At 38.4% G+C, this 20,323-nt stretch overlaps 1 protein-coding gene and 1 non-coding gene across 4 annotated transcripts in view; both read right to left on the bottom strand.

The window, feature by feature from the left end:
- Window positions 1–20,323, bottom strand: part of POLR3B (RNA polymerase III subunit B) — a 115,571-nt gene that overhangs the window by 48,127 nt on the left and 47,121 nt on the right. For all 3 annotated transcript variants that reach the window (XM_067010026.1, XM_059080728.2, XM_067010027.1), the window contains exons 13-19: window positions 16,895–17,056; window positions 14,074–14,274; window positions 11,758–11,920; window positions 10,330–10,483; window positions 7,100–7,174; window positions 6,410–6,508; window positions 1,465–1,592 (exon numbers count right to left, since the gene is read on the bottom strand). In XM_067010026.1, coding sequence (XP_066866127.1) covers window positions 1,465–1,592; window positions 6,410–6,508; window positions 7,100–7,174; window positions 10,330–10,483; window positions 11,758–11,920; window positions 14,074–14,274; window positions 16,895–17,056 — 982 coding nt within the window. The remainder of the gene's footprint in view (window positions 1–1,464; window positions 1,593–6,409; window positions 6,509–7,099; window positions 7,175–10,329; window positions 10,484–11,757; window positions 11,921–14,073; window positions 14,275–16,894; window positions 17,057–20,323) is intronic.
- LOC131767545 (U6 spliceosomal RNA) lies at window positions 3,579–3,685 on the bottom strand. Its single transcript, XR_009338751.1, has one exon. It is a non-coding gene; the product is annotated as a U6 spliceosomal RNA (small nuclear RNA).

Raw genomic sequence — 20,323 nt, 5'->3', positions numbered from 1 at the left:
TTTAGATTTTCCCACTGGGAATTATTCTGAACTGTCCAGGCATTACATCATTCAGGTAAATGGTAGCAAGACAACATGCTTCTTATGTCTCTGTTGCCAACCAAAGGGCAATATAAAAACTCGAAAGGAAATACATACTCTTTATCCGTAGGAGAAACAGAATGACTTAATTGTCAAGCTATGGTCAACTGCAGCTAATGGTAAGTAACTGAGCAGCTAACTGCATTCTGGTTGTTACCCAAATGCAATGCAGAAACCTATTACAGTTTCTTTATGAACCTCTTTGTATCATACTTTAAATCAGAGATGACAAGTCATATTGATGTCATAGACATATATGAAAATAAAACCTATTAAACTTATTAGGATTTAAATGAGTTTAAAAAACATTTCAAAAAAAAGCTTATAAGCAAAACTTTTTTTGCTAGTATCCTCTCTGTATCCTCAAAACTCAAACTCCCCAACATATGGCATCTCTCCACCATGCTTCTATGTCCATACTACAGCGTATACTATACAAAACGACCCCCACACTGCTTGCTTACGTTTCCATACCTGTGAGAGATACTCAGTATCTTTCAAGGCTGAGTTCAGTTCTAGTCTTCAGAAACAACCCACTCTCTAACCTTAGGTGTTCTTTCTGCTTAGTCCCATAGATTCTGGCTATCATCTACTACGGCATTTATCAGACTATATTGATTTACTGTTGTATTTGTTGGTCTCTCCTGCTAGACTGTGAACTCACTGAGGGCAGGGCTCTGTATTGTCTCTATATTTTAAGGTTCCAGCCTCAATGATTGGTTTATTATTATGCTCAATAAATGTTATGGATGATAAATAAATTAATAGATAAATGAATGAAAGGGAAGAAAAACAGAAAGAAGAAAGGAAAATGAACTCAGAAAATGGTGTGACACATACCGGGTGTTTCAGGAGCTATAGGAGCAATTGCGTGGATATAATGGGTTCAATGACTGTCACCCAGACAATTACTAAGTACATTCTAATACACACTGTGCATCTTTATCTCTATTGCCTTTTGCTCTCCTCCCTTAACCTCGAGTTTTCCTGCTCTTTCCTCCATCTCTCCTGCTTAACAACTTACATTTATATAGGGCTTTTCTCTTTATATTTACCCCCTTGTAATTCTGTGATAGTTATTATATATCCCTTTGTTTGGTCAAGAGGACACGTTCAGAGAGGTTTTCTCCATTTTTGTTTAAGCTTTAGACATGACAGGGGCACCTACAAGCACTGCAGAATTCCACAGACAACCTCCTGAGTTTGGTAACACTCAGGGGTTAGCAACGCGTGGCCTGGTCCAACATGCAACACTAGTGAAGTAAGAATAACACAGTATTGTGAAGCAATTATACTCCAATGAAGAGCTGTTAAAAAAAAAAAGAATAAAGACATAAGTATTTATCCAAGTATTTAGAACCAAGTTCAAGGAGGAACTCTTACCCATGGCTTGTTTCCCCATGGCACACTGATATGTGTTTCTTGGGGACTGGTTGTGATGAGGGTATGGGATCAGGCCAGCACAAACGCCAAGAAGAGTGAAGGGTTCAATCTCCAAGTGGGTGGTATCTCTATCAAGTTAATTAAGAATCAGACATCTTAGGCACCAAGTATTAAAATAAGTATCTCTTAAAGGGTATAAAAAAATATTACTATCTAGGTCCCTGAGGACTAAACTTAAAATTTAAGTTTACATAAATACATATAAAAATGTATATATAAAACACATACATTTATATCAATATAATAATAAAACCTCATAACAATAAAATTTGATGCTAGTAAAACTGATAGAAGAAAAACATACTTAAAGAAAATATAACAAAGCAAATTATTTTTTTCAGTGAAAATAAAGAGTAAAACTTTTATTATTTGTAGAAATATAAGAGATAGGAGACAATATGGAATGCCTATATAAAAAAAACATTACATACTAACTAATAATAACTCATTTAAAGAAATTACTATATTAAGCACATAGAAATACATAGCACATAGTATCAAAAATACCTACATGGCACATTGTAAATCAGCTGTACTTCAATAATATGTCTTAAAAAAATTTTTTAAATGTATCTATATGGATGAGTGGCCTGCTTTTCCCCACTTTTCCAACATATATCAATCAGAAAGTTGTATTACCATTTTAGAGAGAAGAATATATCCCTTTTAAGAATATTTACCATAGACCTATGGGGACCAATACTGTAACCACTAGCTAAATGTGGCTATTGAGCACCTGAAAAGTTAGACTAGAATGGCTGAGAAACTGAATTTTAAATTTTACTTAAATTTTAATAATCTTACATTTTAAAGCTCAAATTTAAATTGAAATAGCTCAGTTCAGTTATTTAAAACCTTTTAGTTATGTTTGTAACCACTTACATGTATTACTCTTTTTCAATTGTAAATGTTATGAAATCAGATCAAGTATTTCCAATGAGGGACTTCCCTGGTGGCGCAGTGGTTAAGAATCTGCCTGCCAATGCAGGGGACACGGGTTCGAGCCCTGGTCCAGGAAGATCCCACATGCCGTGGAGCAACTAAGCCCATGTGCCACAACTACTGAGCCTGCACTCCGGAGCCTGCGAGCCACAACTACTGAAGCCCACGCACTGCAACAAAGAGTAGCCCCCGCTCACCACAACTAGAGAAAGCCCGCGCACAGCAATGAAGACCCAACGCAGCCAAAAATAAATAATGAATAAAATAATTTTTTTTAAAAAGTATTTCCAATAAAAATTTAGCATCCAAATTGAGATGCGGTGTAAATGCACACCAGATTTTGAAGACTTAGTAGGAAAAAAAGGTAAAATATCTCAATATTTTTATATTGACTACATGTTGATATGATAATCTTTCAAATATATTGGGTTAAATAAAATTATTAAAATTAAATTCATCTGTTTCTTTTTACTTCTTTAATGTGGCTACTAGAAAACAAAGTTATACGTTGACTTGCACTATATTTTTATAGATACGGGACACCAAGTAAGACTTGACCTAATAGATGTTAGAATCTTGGTTACTTTCATAGTATGTTTTTGCAGAAAACTCAGTTTTGGCTAAATGATAAAGCAACTCAGCCACCTGAATGGGAAAGGGCAGCCAGACTGTTTTTAGGTCTTGCTGAAAGTAACAGATCTCACATCCAGGATCTGTGGTCTCCAATGACCTTCTGTCCCTTCCTCAAGTGTTTCTGAAGCATAACTTTAATCATAATTTCAACAGTTTACAGTACTTCTTTTTTTTTTTTCCTGAGCCAAATGACATAAGTTTTTTTTTTTATTCTTGATAGTCAAATTGAAATACAAAATAATTGTACCAAATTCCACTGAAATCAACAAATTGAGAGGATCTGATTTACCATAACATCTCTTACATCTGTATTACAATTTAAATATACATTATATATCAACATAATACATCATAGGTATATAATGAGATGTTCCTATTTACTATTTCATAATTTTCCAAAGAAGACGTTTCTTCTTTTTTATGTGATTGGTGAAATTGAAATAGATGAAAAATTATCTGTTTTATGTTCATCTTTTCTTAAAAATATGGAACGCTTCATGAATTTGCATGTCATCCTTGCACAGGGGCCATGCTAATCTTCTCTGAATCGTTCCAATTTTAGTATATGTGCTGCCGAAGCAAGCACTACAGTACTTCTGAAGAGAAGTGATTTCCAAGATAACCCATCACATCATGGAAAATTAGTTGCAATGTACATGGCAAAAGATCTCCCACTTATCCAGTTATCCATCTATTTGCTTTTCATTACATTATTATTATTATTGAATTGTGTCCCTCGTTTGGTTAGAGAGGATGCTTTCCATGTAGTTCTTTTCTTGGTTTGAAGACTATAATTCTGACCTTATGACCTCGCAGAACCTCAATCCTCTCAGTCACTTTAGGCCTTTGTCAGCAGAGAGGGAAGGGGCTCTAGGTTTTGTTTTCTTTGTTTCTGTTTTTTACAGAGAAACAGCTTATAGTGACATTTTATAGCCTAGAATAAAACAGTTTGTTTAAAATGTACTGTTCTGTTTATATATTGCCAATTTGACCGATGCAAATTAAAACTACTTTTTCCGATGTAAAGACTGGGGTAAGCTGAAAATGAAGAAGGTAAAGATCTAAGTTTCTTCTTTTTTCATGACAACCACATACATAAGATCATATACTATCTTACTATCTAATAATTATTGAAAGTCCAAACTTTGTAAAAGTCTGGATTCAAATTTTACAAAAGAGAGGAATATTATTATTCAAAGTTATAACCACCCTAAGTTTCTATCCTGAACAGGAAATAGGAGACTTCCTGTTCACTATGCATTAGGGCCTTAAATTTAGCTCAAATTAAGACTAAGTGACCTGTTGCTTGCAAGTGAAAAAACTGGAAACAGCCTAAATAGTCATCAATAGGGGAACAATTAAATAAGTTATCTATATGTACTCAATGTAATAAAAAGCAATTAAAATTATATATATATACATACATTAATGTAGAAAAATATCCAGGATGATAATGTTAATTACCTTAAGTTAAAAAATCAAGACACTGAAAAATAATTGCAAAACGTATGTATGTTTGCCTTCACTTCGAAAAAAATCTAGAAGAGTACATATTAAACCATTTGCACTGGTTACTTCTGGAGGGTGGAGTTTGGTGGGATGGGGAATTACTTTATGCATTTCTACATATTAACAAATGTCATAAGTATGAATTAATACGAATTTTTTCTTATTTTAAAATAAATTAATTTGATGTATGGGCTAGCTTGGTGATTGGGTGATACTGATAGTTATATTCCTTTATGGCAGTGAACAAGACAGAGAAAAATCCCTGCCTTCATGAAGCTTCTAGTGGCAGGAGATAGACAATACACAGATGCATCAATAAAATACACATTTTACAGATTTTAAGATTTAAGCACTAGAAAAATAAAGCGGCGAAGAGGGGTGGTCAGAGGAGGGATTTCTGCTTTAAATAGGGTGGTCAGGGAAACTCGCTGAGAAGGTGGTACCTGAGTGAAGACCTGGAGGATGTGAAGGAGTGAGCCATGCAGATAGGTGACAGCGTTCCAGGTGGAGGGGACGGCCAGGGCAGAGGGGCTGGGGCAGGAGCATGAAGAAGAGGCCAGTGTGGTTAAAATAGAGTGAGGAGGGAGAGGGAGGCAATGACACTGCAGCCATAGCTTCCTTGTAGGAACATGAAGGTCTCTGTAAGGACTTCAGACGGAGATGGAAAGCCACTGGGTGGTGTGGGGCTGGGGGCGTGGTTTGAGAAGAGAAGTGATGAGACCATTCTGATCTATGAAGAACAGACTATATGGGAACAAGTGCAAAACTAGTCAGGAGCCTTTTGCAAGGATCCAGACAAGCAATGGCAGTGGCCTGCAGTAGGGCAGTAGGTGGAGGTGGTGAAAAGAGCTCAGATTCCGGGTATACTTTGCAAGTCCACATGGTATGTTAAGAGATTAGATGTGGGTGTAGAGGGGAAGAGGAGTCAAGGCTGAAACTGAGGTTTCTGGCTTGAGTAACGAGGATGGAATCGTTATTTGTGGGGTTACTATATAATTCTCCAGTCAATCTTTAAACGAGGGGTATAAAAATAGTACTTTGAGAGATTCATACCTTTAAGGAATAAAAATTCTGCTGAAAAGCATTATTTACTAAATTACAGTAGGACAAAAATAAAGTGGTATATCTCATCTGGTAGTGGAAAACAGAAAACTACTTTCCTGACTGAAGACATGAATAGTTATCAGGTGGCAGTATTAAACTCCCTAACCACTTAATAGCATAATTGCAAAAATTCTAATTTCAGGTAAGTGGTACCTCAGCCACATGCATCAGACAGCAAGTTATATAAATGTCCTATAATGTATTCCAAATGGAACAAAGATGTTTCTAAAAATATCACTGTTCTAGAAGAAACACTGTGAACATCTTACCATTTCACGTCTATATTGCACATAAGTTTAAAGATATCTTTACAACATACAAGGTAGGGAATTCCTGCATTGACAACAGGAATTCAGACATCCACTGACAAAATCAACCCTGGAACAGATAAATACACCATTATGTATCCTGATTCATTAGTTTAATTTTGGCAGTAATCGAATATTAAAATCAGAGAAGCAATTCCTTTTAAGAAATGTACAGTGAGTGTAAAATGAAAAGGAAGGATAATTAAATCTAAAGATTATTTGTTAGCAGTTTTGTGATATTCCTGGGATAAACTATGGGTTATGCTTCCTTACAAAACAGTATACTTCTAACAGTTCCTACTAAGAATACACAACAGAACTGAAGATGAAATGAAAAAAGAAGGTAGTGTCTATCATCAGAACGGGTTTTAATTATGGTTGTTACTTACTTATTAATTGTATGTTCATAGAGTGCAATGTTACAGTCATTTTCTTCATTCACATCTAAATATTCAACCAGACTCTCATGCAAGAAATCTTCAAAATTCCTGGGAAAATATTGGTGAAATGGACATTGTTAAAAAGCATTTTACTGCAGTATTTTATATGCAACAGTGGAAGACACATGCTTTCATTTAGGCCCGAAGCATCATTCTCTCCCAAAAAGTATCAATACGTTGGGATATTTGAAACATGTTATTCTTAGATCATAGAGTTATCACAAATCACCAAAACAGAAACAGTTAAACATCTGTGACTCTTGTCAACCTGGTCCCACTTCTAAAAAATACCTTCTATGACTTTAAAACCCCCATATGATGAGAGACCCACAGTATGTCAGATGTCTACATCAACATATCCTTCTCGTCCTAGAAACACTGAAGAGTGTGCTAATTTACACCAAGACTCTGTAATCCTCATGATCTAAATTGATAAATACTTTACAATGTCCAAGCAAGTTCACATAGAAAAGAACAGGTTTTTAACAGGTTGATATATCTGGTAGAGAGGAATTAAGAGACTAAAAATGAAAATATGTAACACTTTTCTTAAAAGCTCAGATCAAATTACATTACTTCTGTTTAGATCATATAAATGAGTATCAAGGAGACTGAGGAGTTTTGCTTTTGGCTATTTACCTGTACCCCTGAGCCAGCTCTTCCATATGCTTATTTGTGACTGCAGGCTTCTGTTTCTTAACAATTATATAGGGTCTGGAATAGAAAAACAGAAAAAAATAACAAAAAACAAAACAGATTTACAGTAGCTCAACAAAAGAATTAAATCAGTAAGTTTACTATAGTGAAATGAGGGAAGCGGTAGATTTGATCAAACTTATTTCTGGAGTGCTTGAGGAAACCAGGTATTTTTTACAAGTGTGAGTGCACAGGGGCCTATTTTCTCTTTCTCACATACACACGCACACACACACGCACACACCAGCTCATGTGTGCACACATACATGTATAAACACACAGTCCTTTCTCCAAGTATCTTAGGAAATATTTGGTTCTGAATGAGAAAGCAGTATGAAATGATACTCAATAAAGTCTAGAAAAAAAATCTTTAATACCTTTAACATCATATTTTTAAAAAAACTGTGTAAATGCATCCATCATACCAAAAGCATCTCCTGATTTCATACTGGGAATATGGAGAGGTCAGCAGGCAGAAAACCATCACCAAGGAAAACAATGGCATTTTGTAGTGAGGGTCTGATGACCATCAGCTGTCTAGAGTGGTTTGCTTTAGGATAAACATCCCTGGGCTACGCTAGCAGGGTACTTAAAGCTACACACAACCAAAGAGTGGGTATGAGTTTGCAGGGAATATAGCTTTTTCACTTCGGGATTTTTAGTGATGTCATGGGCATAAGGTAGAGAGCTTTGGTCCACATGTCCTGGTAGATTAACCTGTAACTGTCAGTGGTGATTTGCCTCTGAGGGCTTCACCACCACGAGGAAACACCCGACACAAAGGATGGCACGCGGCACGAAACGTCAAGGGCTGTTGCTATTTGGACAAGCAGCTCTTACGGAGAGGAGCAAGCAACCAGCAGACACTCGTGCGCTCCACCCTCAAGTCCAAATAACTATCTGAGGACTAATGAGCACTTGTAAGCAGTTAAGAAGAGGAGCTGCACAGTTACAAAAGGGGGCGCGAGCTGCTGGAAAGTGAACAGGGTGAGCTCTTCATGGGATTCAACACTGCCTCAAAATCCTGGCTGCCCCTTGGCAGGGAAGCAGAGACCCTGCTGCCTCCCTCATTTGGGCCTGTACTGTAGCTCAGCTTAAGAGGCTGAGAAGTGATGGCAGAGCAGGGGTAGGAGAGGGAGGGGACCACACTTGGCCACCTCAGTTACCTTTCAGTTTACTCAATGAATTCTACTAATTCTTCCTGCCAGATCTATGTTGTGTTGTTATACAATGACTTCTAAAAAAAGAAAAAGAACTCGTGGGCTTCCCTGGTGGCGCAGTGGTTGACAGTCCGCCTACCGATGCAGGGGACGCAGGTTCGTGCCCCGGTCCGGGCGGATCCCACGTGCCGCGGAGCGGCTGGGCCCGTGAGCCATGGCCGCTGAGCCTGCGCGTCCGGAGCCTGTGCTCCGCAAAGGGAGAGGCCACAACAGTGAGAGGCCCGCGTACCGCAAAAAAAAAAATAATAATAAAGAACTCATTTTCTTTTAGGCTATGCCGTATTACATGGGATGTAATGAAAGAGAAAAATCCTAAAAAAGAGTAAACTAGAAAATGTCAGTGTTTTCCCCACCCTTAATTGGACCATGTTAATAGCTATAAATAAGCATCCAGTGTTTGCCTGGCACCCTACAAGGCACTTAACCAGACCTTATATCAATCCTAGGGAGGCACTGTTATTTACATATTTACAGCTGAGGAAATCAAGGCCCAGAGACTTAAGTAATAAACTCAAGAGTCACACAAGTCAGTAAGTGGGACATTAGGATTCAAACAAAGGTATAGCATCAGTTAGGGCTCTTTGGTTGCAAAGGATAGGAACCAACTCTGGCAGATTTAAGCAAAGACGGAATTCACTAAAACATAAGAAGAAAATTTTAAGGAATTTACCAAAAGGCTAAGAATTTACTAGAAGGCTAAGAATCAAAGAAAAAGGTGCAAGGCTCAGCCTCAGAGAGAAAAGGAGCTAGACCAGTCCCAAGGATCCAGAAAGGCAGGGGTAATGAGCAGTCTCTTGTATGCATCGCTGCCAGGATGAATCTGTTCCGACCACTTCTTCCCTTGAGCTATTCTCTTCGGGATTTAAACTCTCTGAAGAGACAGTCTGACTGGCCTGGCTTGGGTCATCCGCCTGACCTTTGGCTGAGCAGGAGACAGCACCTGACTGACCATCCCAAGAAGACTGCCAGTGGGGAAGGGCAATCCTCAAAGAAGAATGAGGAGGGTAACTGGAAGGAAACAAGGATGCCAGACAGACACAGACACTGGCAGTCCACTCTCCCGGCTGGGCAGACTTCCAAGCTCTTGCCACCACTCTAACCACTGCCAGCTCACTGACTTGTGCCCTCACACTACCTGAGGCCCACAAAGAAAGACTTTGGTGAATCAAGTGAAGGCCTATGAAACAAGGTGACATCCTCAGCTGAAGTCCCTGCCTGTCCCCAAAGGACCAGATACCATGTCATGTTCACCTTTGTAAGCCCACCTCCGACACAGCACCTGTACAAAATAGGCCCTAAATATGTGCAGAATGAATATAAGGCACCTACTTTTCTACCAGATCTAATGTTATGGTATCTGTTCATGCTGCTATGTTGCTTATTCTTGCCATTCCTTAGCCTTTCTACTTTCCTCCTTTATCCTTTAAAGCAATCCTACTCATCCTTTAAAGGTCAGTTCATAGCAACAGAATATAGTGGATAAAATCAGGACTGTTGGAGTCAAATGAATTCTAAAGACTTCTGAGTGAAAAACAGACTCCACCACTATCTGGCTTTGGGTAATTTACTTAGTCTCACTAAACCCCAGTACCTCATTCATTAAATGAAAATAATAATCCAACCTTATAGGGTTGAATGCAGTTAAAACCTTACACATAGTACATCTATTAAGATAATAAATAATGGCTAGCACTTATTATTCACAGAGTTGGTTGTTATTACTAATTATTTCTGCCTTTCCCAGCGGACTGAGTTCTCTGAGGGCAGAGACTGACTCCCATTAATCTTTGAATCCCCAGTAGCCAGTATGCATATTCATGAGATGTTTGCTAAGTGAATTAAATTTATCTTAACAATGAAAGAGGTTAAAGCAGCTTCAAAAATAAAAACAAGTCCATTTCTTTCAAAAGCAAACATAAAGAGATCTTAACAACTCTTTCTAGCCACATTTACCTGCACAGCCTTCCTCCATCAGAGGAAATATAGACACACCGATCTGTCAGATTCGTTGAGATGGAAACAAATTCATTGATGTATCCTGCTCTTCGCATCAGTCGAAATGTATTCACCAGCTTCTTGTGGTCTCGAATGACACCCAGGATGTTACCTAAGCAGAAAGAAGTAAGACTATTCAAGACCGAAATAAAAAATAAATCTAATGGGATTTAAAATATCTACTCAATAAAAACAATAAGCAGCACTGAGCAGTCATTTGGAAGTACTGTTATTAAGCCTGCAGCCAATCCACAAGGCTGGAGGGAGCAGCAAGTGGAGTGGTCAAGGGCAGCCCGGGGTGGGGACCGGAGTCCAGGGCCAGGCCTACCACACCCTGGCTGCACAACGCTGGTGAAGTCAGCCTCAGTCTCCTCATCTGTCAGCACCGTGCAGGGACATGAACTCGGGTTCCACAGCCCTGGGTCTGAACACTGGCTCCACCACTTCTACAGGGTCGATGTGAGGATTAAATGAGCTGATCTCCTGGGAAGCACTTAGACCTGGACACAGCGCCTAGTAACTGCTATTTTTAAACCGGTTTTGTGGTCATGATCTGAGAAATGAGGGAAATGGCCTTTGGCTCCCAGGGTTAGTGTGAGGATTTAGAGAGATACCAGGCGAGTACCCAGAGTAAGGGCGCACTCAGCGTCAGCTGCCAGAATCCACTAAGCGAGGCAGGCAGCCAACAGCCCTGTTTTCCTTCTCGCCAGCCCACGCGGAAAATGCTGCAGGCCTCCCCGAGCAGGAAGAAGGGGGAGAAGAGCACGGGGGCTAAGGCCAGGATGAGCACACGCCGCACACCGGTGAGGGGACAGGCACCCGGGCCGCCACGCCACACCTGCTGCAGCATCTCTGGAGGACTCTGAAGTGGCTGGGAAGGGGTGCGAGAGAAGCAACTGGAGCAGGGGCTGAAGGAAAGGGACCCTCTGGCCAGAGGCTGCTGACAATCACGCACTCAGTGGCTGGATACAAGTCATCTCACTATAAGGGCTGATCTGATTATTTGTGCAGAACGTCTCATATATTTAACTTGAACTTAAAGATACCGTATTGAGCCTCATTCCACTGTGGATGCGCTGCCAGCTGTCAAAGGGTAGAAAGCAAATGGCCTCTGCACTATTACCCTTTAGCTCTGATAGCTGTATTGTCTCAGTACCTGGATCACTCAGCCAGTGGAATAACTGTTTCTGTTACCATTTTTCCTACCTTTCAGTTAAAGTCATCCTGGGTCCAGAATTAAAGTATACTCAGGGGGTACAGCTCAGTGGCAGAGAATTTGACTGCAGAATTAAAGTACATTTGTGCTCTACATACATGGATAATAGTCGATTCCCTCCCCCTCCCCACAGACTGTTCAGGATCAACATGTCTCCATAATATACTCACCGTTAAGAAAGACAAGAAACACATTTGGGTAAGACAGCTCTTCCCCACATAATAAATTCACATCTTCTACCCCCAGGTTACTGGCTAATTTAACAATGGGTCCATCTTCCATGTCAGTTGTGATGTGCGTCATAAGGGCCAAGTTTTTAACCAAACCACATGCCTAAAAAACAAAAGACAGTCATTTCTAAGAATGAACATGAGTAACACAAAGTACAGTTTGTGTCTGAAACTAGCTCACCACTCCACTGGTGACAAGGCAAAGCAGTACAGCCTCGTAGGGAACACTTTGGAGATTCATACAAAGCCTTAAGGACATACCTACCCCTTAGCCCAGAGGAATTTATCCTGAACTAGAAAGCAAGGATATAAACGTAGATTTAGCCACAGACATGCTCAGCACAGTACTATTTGAACTGGAAATAATGATGGCATTATAAATGTCCCCTCCCCAAAGAAACCAATTACCTAAATTGCTATTCCCTGACAACAGAACACCACAGTCATTAAGATGACACTGTATAAAAACAGTAAAGGAAAACATTGATAATTGTGAATACATAAAAATATAAAACTGCTGGCCTGAAATGGGAAAGAGTCTGCAAAATAACTGGCCGGCACTCTCCAAGATTCTTGGTCATAAAAGACAAAGACTGAAGAACCGCTCCAGATCAAGAGGCTAAGGAGACTCAACAACTGAGAGCAATCCTGGGTCAAAAAGAGACAGTGGGGCAACTGGCAAAATCTGAATCAGGTCCACAGATTACAATACTGTTATCAATATTAATTTCATAACTGGGGTTATGAAAGTTGATAACTGGGGCTATGAGGTTGATAACTGTGCTATAGTTACATAAGATGTCACATTTGGGGAATCTAGGTGAAGGATCATGGAAATTCTTTGCACTATTTTTTCAACTTTTTTTTTTTTTTTTTTGGTGGTATGTGGGCCTCTCACTGCCGTGGCCTCTCCCGCTGCGGAGCACAGGCCCCGGACGCACAGGCCCAGCGGCCACGGCCCACGGGCCCAGCCGCTCTGCGGCACGCAGGATCCCCCCGGACCGGGGCACGAACCCGCGTCCCCCGCATCCGCAGGCGGACTCCCAACCACTGTGCCACCAGGGAAGCCCTGCAACATTTTTTGTATGTCTGAAATCATTTCAAAGTAAAAAGGAAATGAACAAAGTATTTTTAAACTTCTATACAACCAGCGGAAAAAAATCTAAAGCAAACATATAAACAAATACGTAATACAGCAAATTAAGAATAAAAACAAAAACAAAAACACTTCAGACACATGTGACATGTAAAGATTACATCTTCAATCTTAGAAACCATCTGCTGTAGTGATGCACAAAACAGGTACTTTATCTAGATTAGTTGAAGCAATCTCTGGGAAATTTAGTGTTCCAAAACTCAAGATGTGTAAGTTATGCAAATTTGACAAGCTGCACAATTTTAATGTGAATTTCCATATGGTTTAAGATAAATCAGGAGAAGAATGATAATTTCTAAAATTTATAACCCTGTATGGACTTGTTTTTTTCACCTCTCCCAAGTCATAACTAATTCCTACACTTTGGAACGTATATCCTTTATCTGTCATATTTAACTTATTTATTCACTCAGCATACATTTATGGGGCCTTTAGTCTGAATGAGGCTCTGGGCTAGGAGCTTGGGATAAAATGGTGAACCTAACATGGTTCCTTCCTCCAGAATTTTACAATTTAGAAGGCATAAAATCAAGTGAAACCAACAGTGGTTAACATGAAGTAGAAAGGGCCATGACACAGGAAGTAGTGGGATATAAATTGGATATAAACCAATTTAAACTCCTTGGTTTAGTGTTCAGGTAGCTGCTTATGTTTCCTATATAATTGAGTTGGAATCCCACTTAGGTCTTGGACTGTGTGCTCCTAGTTGGCTGCATCTGTGACTCTGATGTCCTCTAAGTACAGCCACAGAAAATAAGGAGTTACTTAAAACAAGCTCCTTGTGAGCAAAGGTGATGGGTCTCTTAATTTTCCTTCATATTCTTATCCCCTCTTCATTGCCTGGTTTGACTCTTGGGAGAAACTAAAACAAGCAAGAAAATTTGGACAATATTTCTATTTAGGTGAGATAATAAATCAAAGACTTCTGTAGGTACCGTTCAGGAATGATACTGATGACATTCTGGTGGCTGCATCAACATTTCTCTGCCAGATACACGGCTGACCCCAAAAAGGATACAGCCTGGGGGAACGGGAGAAGAAGCAGAGCATCACCAACAGCTATGACCTCTGACACAGCAGAGACTCCTTGGGGACCTTACCTCTCCTTCAGGAGTGTCTGAAGGGCAGAGCATTCCCCACTGAGACGGCTGGAGGGATCGAGGACCACTCACTTTTCTTGTTTTTTCAAACTGGGAAGAGATTCTTGTCATCATGCCCAGTGCAGATATATATGACAAGCGAGACAGCACCTGAGTCACACCCTGGCGATCCATTTTAAATCTCTTCAGCGACCAATTTCCCTGAAGGGAGAGGAAAGACATGAGACTACCCCTGATCCATTCATGTGGCCTGATACTCTGCAGTCACTGGGAGAGGCTCAGCATAGGAACTGCTCGTTTGTGAAATGAGAGCCATGATATATATTCAGAAATCAAAATGTCACAATTAAAATTCAGCCAAGTTACTCACCGGGGTTTTCTAGGAATTTAATGAATATTACCTATATCTAGCAACCACCTCGGAATGCTTCAATGTATCAACATTATCACATCAGAGTGGGTATTTTCTGAAGAACTAATTATATTCTGAACAAGCCAGCTCAAAGATTTCCACTGGAAGCAATAAGCTAACTAATAGAACACTAGCAGTTTCTACACACATTTAAGGCAAAACTAGCTTGAAGCTCATAGAGGTAATTTCATGTTGGAATGTGCCATTATCTGGATGTCTTCCAAAATTAGTTTTAATGAGAGGAAAATATAGCAATAGAAAAAAGACTCTAATAGCAGTTATCGGGGAAAATGAATGAATAGGCTTCTTAATCAAGGCTAAAAATTGCACATATATTCATATTAATAAATATTATATACCTTCTTTGGCTACCATGTCAATCTTAAAATAGATTCATATGAAATAAATTTTAAACATTAAATTTACCTATTTCCTATGCATTAAAAGTACTGAAATATATTAAATATATTATTTTATAGTGGTATTAATTGTACACATTAAATAGCCTCATGGATATTTCAAGATTAAGGTTAGGAATCATTAAGTTTTCAACTCATGGTAACGTGAATTAATAGAAAATAGTATGCAGAGAAAAAGCAAAGTAGAAAACAAAATGTCAAAAAGTGATTGATTCAATGATCTTCCTGATTCAAAGGGAAAAAATTACATCTGCTAAACAGTGGTTCTTAATTTTTTGGATAATCTGATGAAAGCTATGACTATTCTCGAGAAAAATGCACATAGGACCACAAACACAAAATTTGCCTTCAATTGCAAGGAAGGACTCATAGATCCCAGATTAAAACCCCTCACAGTAGAAAAACTCATCTGTTTGAATTTAAATATTTGACTTCAGGGGAGCTCCTCACAAATTAAAGTTTAAGCATTATTTCAGTGAAGATCTATCACTTCAGAAACTTGAGTTTTTGATAGAGTGGAAAAAAGCTAAAACCTAGGAAGAAACTTGATGCATTACAAAGCAAAGAAATGGAGCAAACACACTGATCCCACAAGTTAACTTCTCATATTGCTTGTTCAGTTAACTCCTTTTATTCTCTGAATGAGAATGAACCTAGTAAACTGACTTATGACCAGAAAGTAAGAGCAAGGAAGATAAATAAATATTCAGCACAGAATTCAACTAAGACCACAGCTGCTGGCAAATAGGAAGTAGATGAGGGGTGAAGCCGAGATGTTCAGCAAGATAATCTGTTCCAATGTTCTTCAGGAGTTTTAAAAAGGGAGAGAGGAGAAACAGACAAAGGGTCTAAAACTGCTCCTCTGAGAAAATTTATTTGTTGAAAATAGTCTACATATGACAACAATCACAATTTTAGAAGTTGATCTTTTTCTGGTTGTCTACAGATTGGGGTTCACCTGTAACAAGGCCTACTATTGATTTTCCTAATAAGCAGTCAGCTCCCAGACGTAAAGTGGTGTCACTTAGGGGCAAAACAAATACTCAAAACAGCTATTCTGACCTGAAAATTATGGGTCAAAAGCAAGGAAAAGTCATTCTAACAGAAGCGTGTTCAAGTGCTCTTTGGAGGCTTCTCTTCAAATATTCAGGAATCTACTTCCAGATAAGTTTGGGCCACAGGAGCGTGAGGGGCCCAAAGAGGCACAAAGGCCAGGCTCCCCTCAGGTCTAGATGGAGCTGTCATGGCGAGGGCTGCTCAAACAGACCCACTGCAAATTTCTCAAGTCAAGTAGGGCAGCAAGTCAACCACTAATTCTTTCATTGTTAAGGAAGGGAGTCCACGTGCTACACTATACTATTCTTTTGTTGGGACCAAATCCCATCCATAAAACTAATTTTATGCCTGGCATACAAAACGTGAACAAGACTTTATCAGATAGACCTATAGATGTTACGCTTTAAGAAAGGGAGCAAAAACCTATCTGATAACCCTTTATGAACAGCCGGAGGCCCTGAACACACAGCAGCTGCTGAGGCCTGAATTCATCACTCACGTGAGAACAGCTGATAGCTCTTTGAGGAATATAAACCTACAATGAAATGAAACATTCTGTACTGTTTTGGACAAACATTGTCATTAATAAACCTACTTGTAATATATCAGTTTTATGACAGAAGAAAATGGGGAAAAGTATCCATTGAAAGAATGGTTATTAACAGTTAAACTAAAAGATTTTTCCTTTATGTAAAAGTATATCTATTTTCTTATCGCCTCATGTAACAGGAACTATAATTTGGCAATGAAGTCATATAGTAGTAAAATTCCTACTGATTTAAACTGTAGATTATCTTTCAAAGTAGAAAATTTATGACTTAAATATATATATACTTTTTTCACCTAGCTTCTCAAAGTATCAGTACTTTAAATTTCCCACTGAACAGATTTACAAGTAAGTTACAAAACTCTACCCAAATGACTGAAGACTTACGGTTGAAATGGCATTCACCATGCCATTGGTAATCTGGTCCTGACGCATGTGTTTCACGACATCAAACTGGGCTGCTCTTTGCTTAGGAATCACCTGGTCTGCAATCTTCTTCATTTCAGAATTAAATTTTTTGAACAAATCTTCAAAAAGAAGAGATAAAAGCTAAAGGAAAAAAAAAAGTATATGGTGAACTTTCAAAATGCATTACTAGCTTATTTACTAAATTTTAGGTCCTTATTAAACTTTGTTTAAAAAAAGATGGAGAAACTGCTTAAAACTGAAAAAAATATTTTAAAATTCAATTTGATAGACATGTACTTTTATTGATATATGTGCTTATCACTATGCTTGGTGTTGGGAATAAGAGCAAAGATGACAATCCCTGCATTCAAAGATTTTTAATTTAGACCAGTCATTCCCAGACTGAGATTTCATTGACCAGTGACCTAAATAAATGAAGAAAATATTCATGGATGAGAAGACTATTTTAAGATTACTAATTTTCCCCAAATTTGTCTACAATTCCAATGCACCTCTAATCAAAATCCCCAGGTTTTCAATGAAAACTGAGGCAAAATCCCTGGGTTTTTAATGAAAATTGAGGCTAACTCTAAAATTTATGTGGAAAAGCTAAGACCCTAAAATAGCCAAGACGCTCCTGAAAAAGAAGGCAAATGGACTGATTAACATATAGATAAACTGACCAGTGGACAGAACAAAGAGTCCAGAAACAAACAACACATATATTAAAATTTGTCATATGATAGAGATGGCATTTCAGATCAGTAAGTAAATCAAAGACTACAAATAAATGGTGCTAGGACAACCGGTTATTCATTTCAGAAACAAATGAAACTGCATTCCTTACTTCATTCCATACCCAAAATCCATTCCAGATGACTAAAGAACAAATACCAAAGGCATACATTTAAAATATAAAGAGTACTAACTATTAAAAAGAAGAAAGGGTTGACAAATTAAAATTACAAACTTCTAGAATTAAAAGATACCATAAAGTTAAAAAAAAAAAAAAAATCCAGACTGGGAGAAGATACCAGCAACACATGTAACTGACAAAAAACTGGATCCAAAGAACACCAAAAAAATCTTAAAACCAATAAGGAAAATACAAACAACCCAAAAGACATTTAAGAAAAAACAGGAATGGTCAATAAGCATATGAAAAAGAGGCTTAACCTCATTACTAATGAAGGAAATGCAAATTAAGCCCACGAGGAGATGGTACTGTGCACCCCTAGATCAGACAAAAATGTTTAATTTCGACACTAAGTCATAGGATGGAGACCATCAGGACTTACATACAGTGCAGTGTACAAATACTTGGGAAACTAGTTTGACACTCTCCAGTCAAGTTGAAGATTTAACTTGATTCCATGACTGGGCAATCCTATTTGTAGGAACTGTCATGTAGGCACCAGAAGATATGAATAAAAATGTTCTTTTTTGGGGGCTTTCCTGGTGGCGCAGTGGTTGAGAGTCCGCCTACTGATGCAGGGGACGCGGGTTCGTGCCCCGGTCCGGGAAGATCCCATGTGCCGCGCAGCGGCTGGGCCCGTGGGCCATGGCCGCTGAGCCTGCGCGTCCGGAGCCTGTGCTCCGCAATGGGAGAGGCCACAGCAGTGAGAGGCCCACCTACTGCAAAAGAAAAAAAAAAAAAGTTCTTTTTTTTTTTAAAAAGGGAAGTCATACAGAGGTCTTGATAAGTAGGATGGATAAAGGGATATTTATCAAATGTATCATATCTTTACACAATTGAATACAAAAATGAAAGTGAAATACAGTGGCATGAAACAATATAGATGAATCTTTAAAACAATGTTAAATGAAGAAAAAAGTTACAGAAGAACATATATGATATGAATCCATTTTTATAAAACTCAAAAATAATGCCAAGTTCTTGGAATGGAAGAATCAAATATCGTTAAAATGACCATACTACCCAAAGCAATCTGCAGATTCAATGCAATCCCTATCAAATTACCAATGGCATTTTTCACAGACCTAGCCCAAATAATTTTAAAATTTGTATGGAAACACAAAAGACCGCAGATAGCCAAAACAATCTTGAGAAAGAAGAACAGAGCTGGAGGAATCACACTCCCTGACTTCAGACTACACTACAAAGCTACAGGAATCAAAACAGTATGGTACTGGCACAAAAACAGACACAAAGATCAATGGAACAGCATAGAAAGCCCAGAAATAAACCCACGCACTTATGGTCAATTAATCTATGACAAAGGAGGCAAGAATACACAATGGAGAAAAGACAGTCTTTTCATTAAGTGGTGCTGGGAAAACTGGACAGCTACATGTAAAAGAATGAAATTAAAACATTCTACATGTAAGTGATATCATATGGTATTTGTCTTTGACTTACTTCACTCAGTATGACATATGTGGAATCTAAAAAATGATATAAATTAACCTATTTACAAAACAGAAATAGAGTCACAGATGTAGAAAACAAACTTATGGTTACTAGGGGAAAGGGTTGTGGAGAGGGATAAAGTGGGAGACTGGGATTGACATACACACACTACTATATATAAAAGAGACTGAAACTAACACAACATTGTAAATCAATTGTACCCCAATAAAAATTTTTTTAAAAAAGAGACAACTAATAAGAACCTACTGCGTAGCACAGGAAACTCTACTCAATACTCTGTAATGACCTATATGGCAATATAATCTAAAGAAGTGTGAATATATGTACATGTATAACTGATTCACTTTGCTGTACAGCAGAAACTAACACAGCATTGCAAATCAACTAACTCTAATAAAAATTAATTCAAAAAATAAATGAAACATTCTCTAACACTATATATTAAAAAAAAAAACTCAAAATGTATTAAAGACCTAAATGTAATACTGGATCCTAGAGGAAAATACAGGCAGAACACTCTTTGACATAAATCACAGCAATGTTTTCTTTGTATCCATCTCCTAGAGTAATGGAAATAAAAACAAAAATACATAAATTGGGGCTTCCCTGGTGGCACAGTGGTTGAAAGTCCGCCTGCTGATGTAGAGGACACAGGTTCGTGCCCCAGTCAGGGAAGATCCCACATGCTGCGGAGCAGCTAGGCCCGTGAGCCATGGCCACTGAGTCTCCGTGTCCAGAGCCTGTGCTCTGCAACGGGAGAGGCCACAACAGTGAGAGGCCCGCGTATTGCAAAAAAATTAAAAAAAATAAATAAATAAAAAAATAAATAAATAAATTGAACCTAGTTAAATTTAAAAGCTTTTGCACAGCAAAGGAAACCATCAGCAAAATGAAAAGACAACCTACAGAATGGGAGAAAATATTGCAAACAATGTGACCAACAAGAGATCAATTTCCAAAATAGACAAACAGCTCATACAGCTCAATATCAAAAAAAAAACAACTCAATAAAAAAT

Source organism: Kogia breviceps, chromosome 12, assembly GCF_026419965.1.
Source record: "Kogia breviceps isolate mKogBre1 chromosome 12, mKogBre1 haplotype 1, whole genome shotgun sequence".
NCBI lineage: Eukaryota > Metazoa > Chordata > Mammalia > Artiodactyla > Physeteridae > Kogia > Kogia breviceps.
This window is presented reverse-complemented; position numbering and strand designations above follow the sequence as displayed.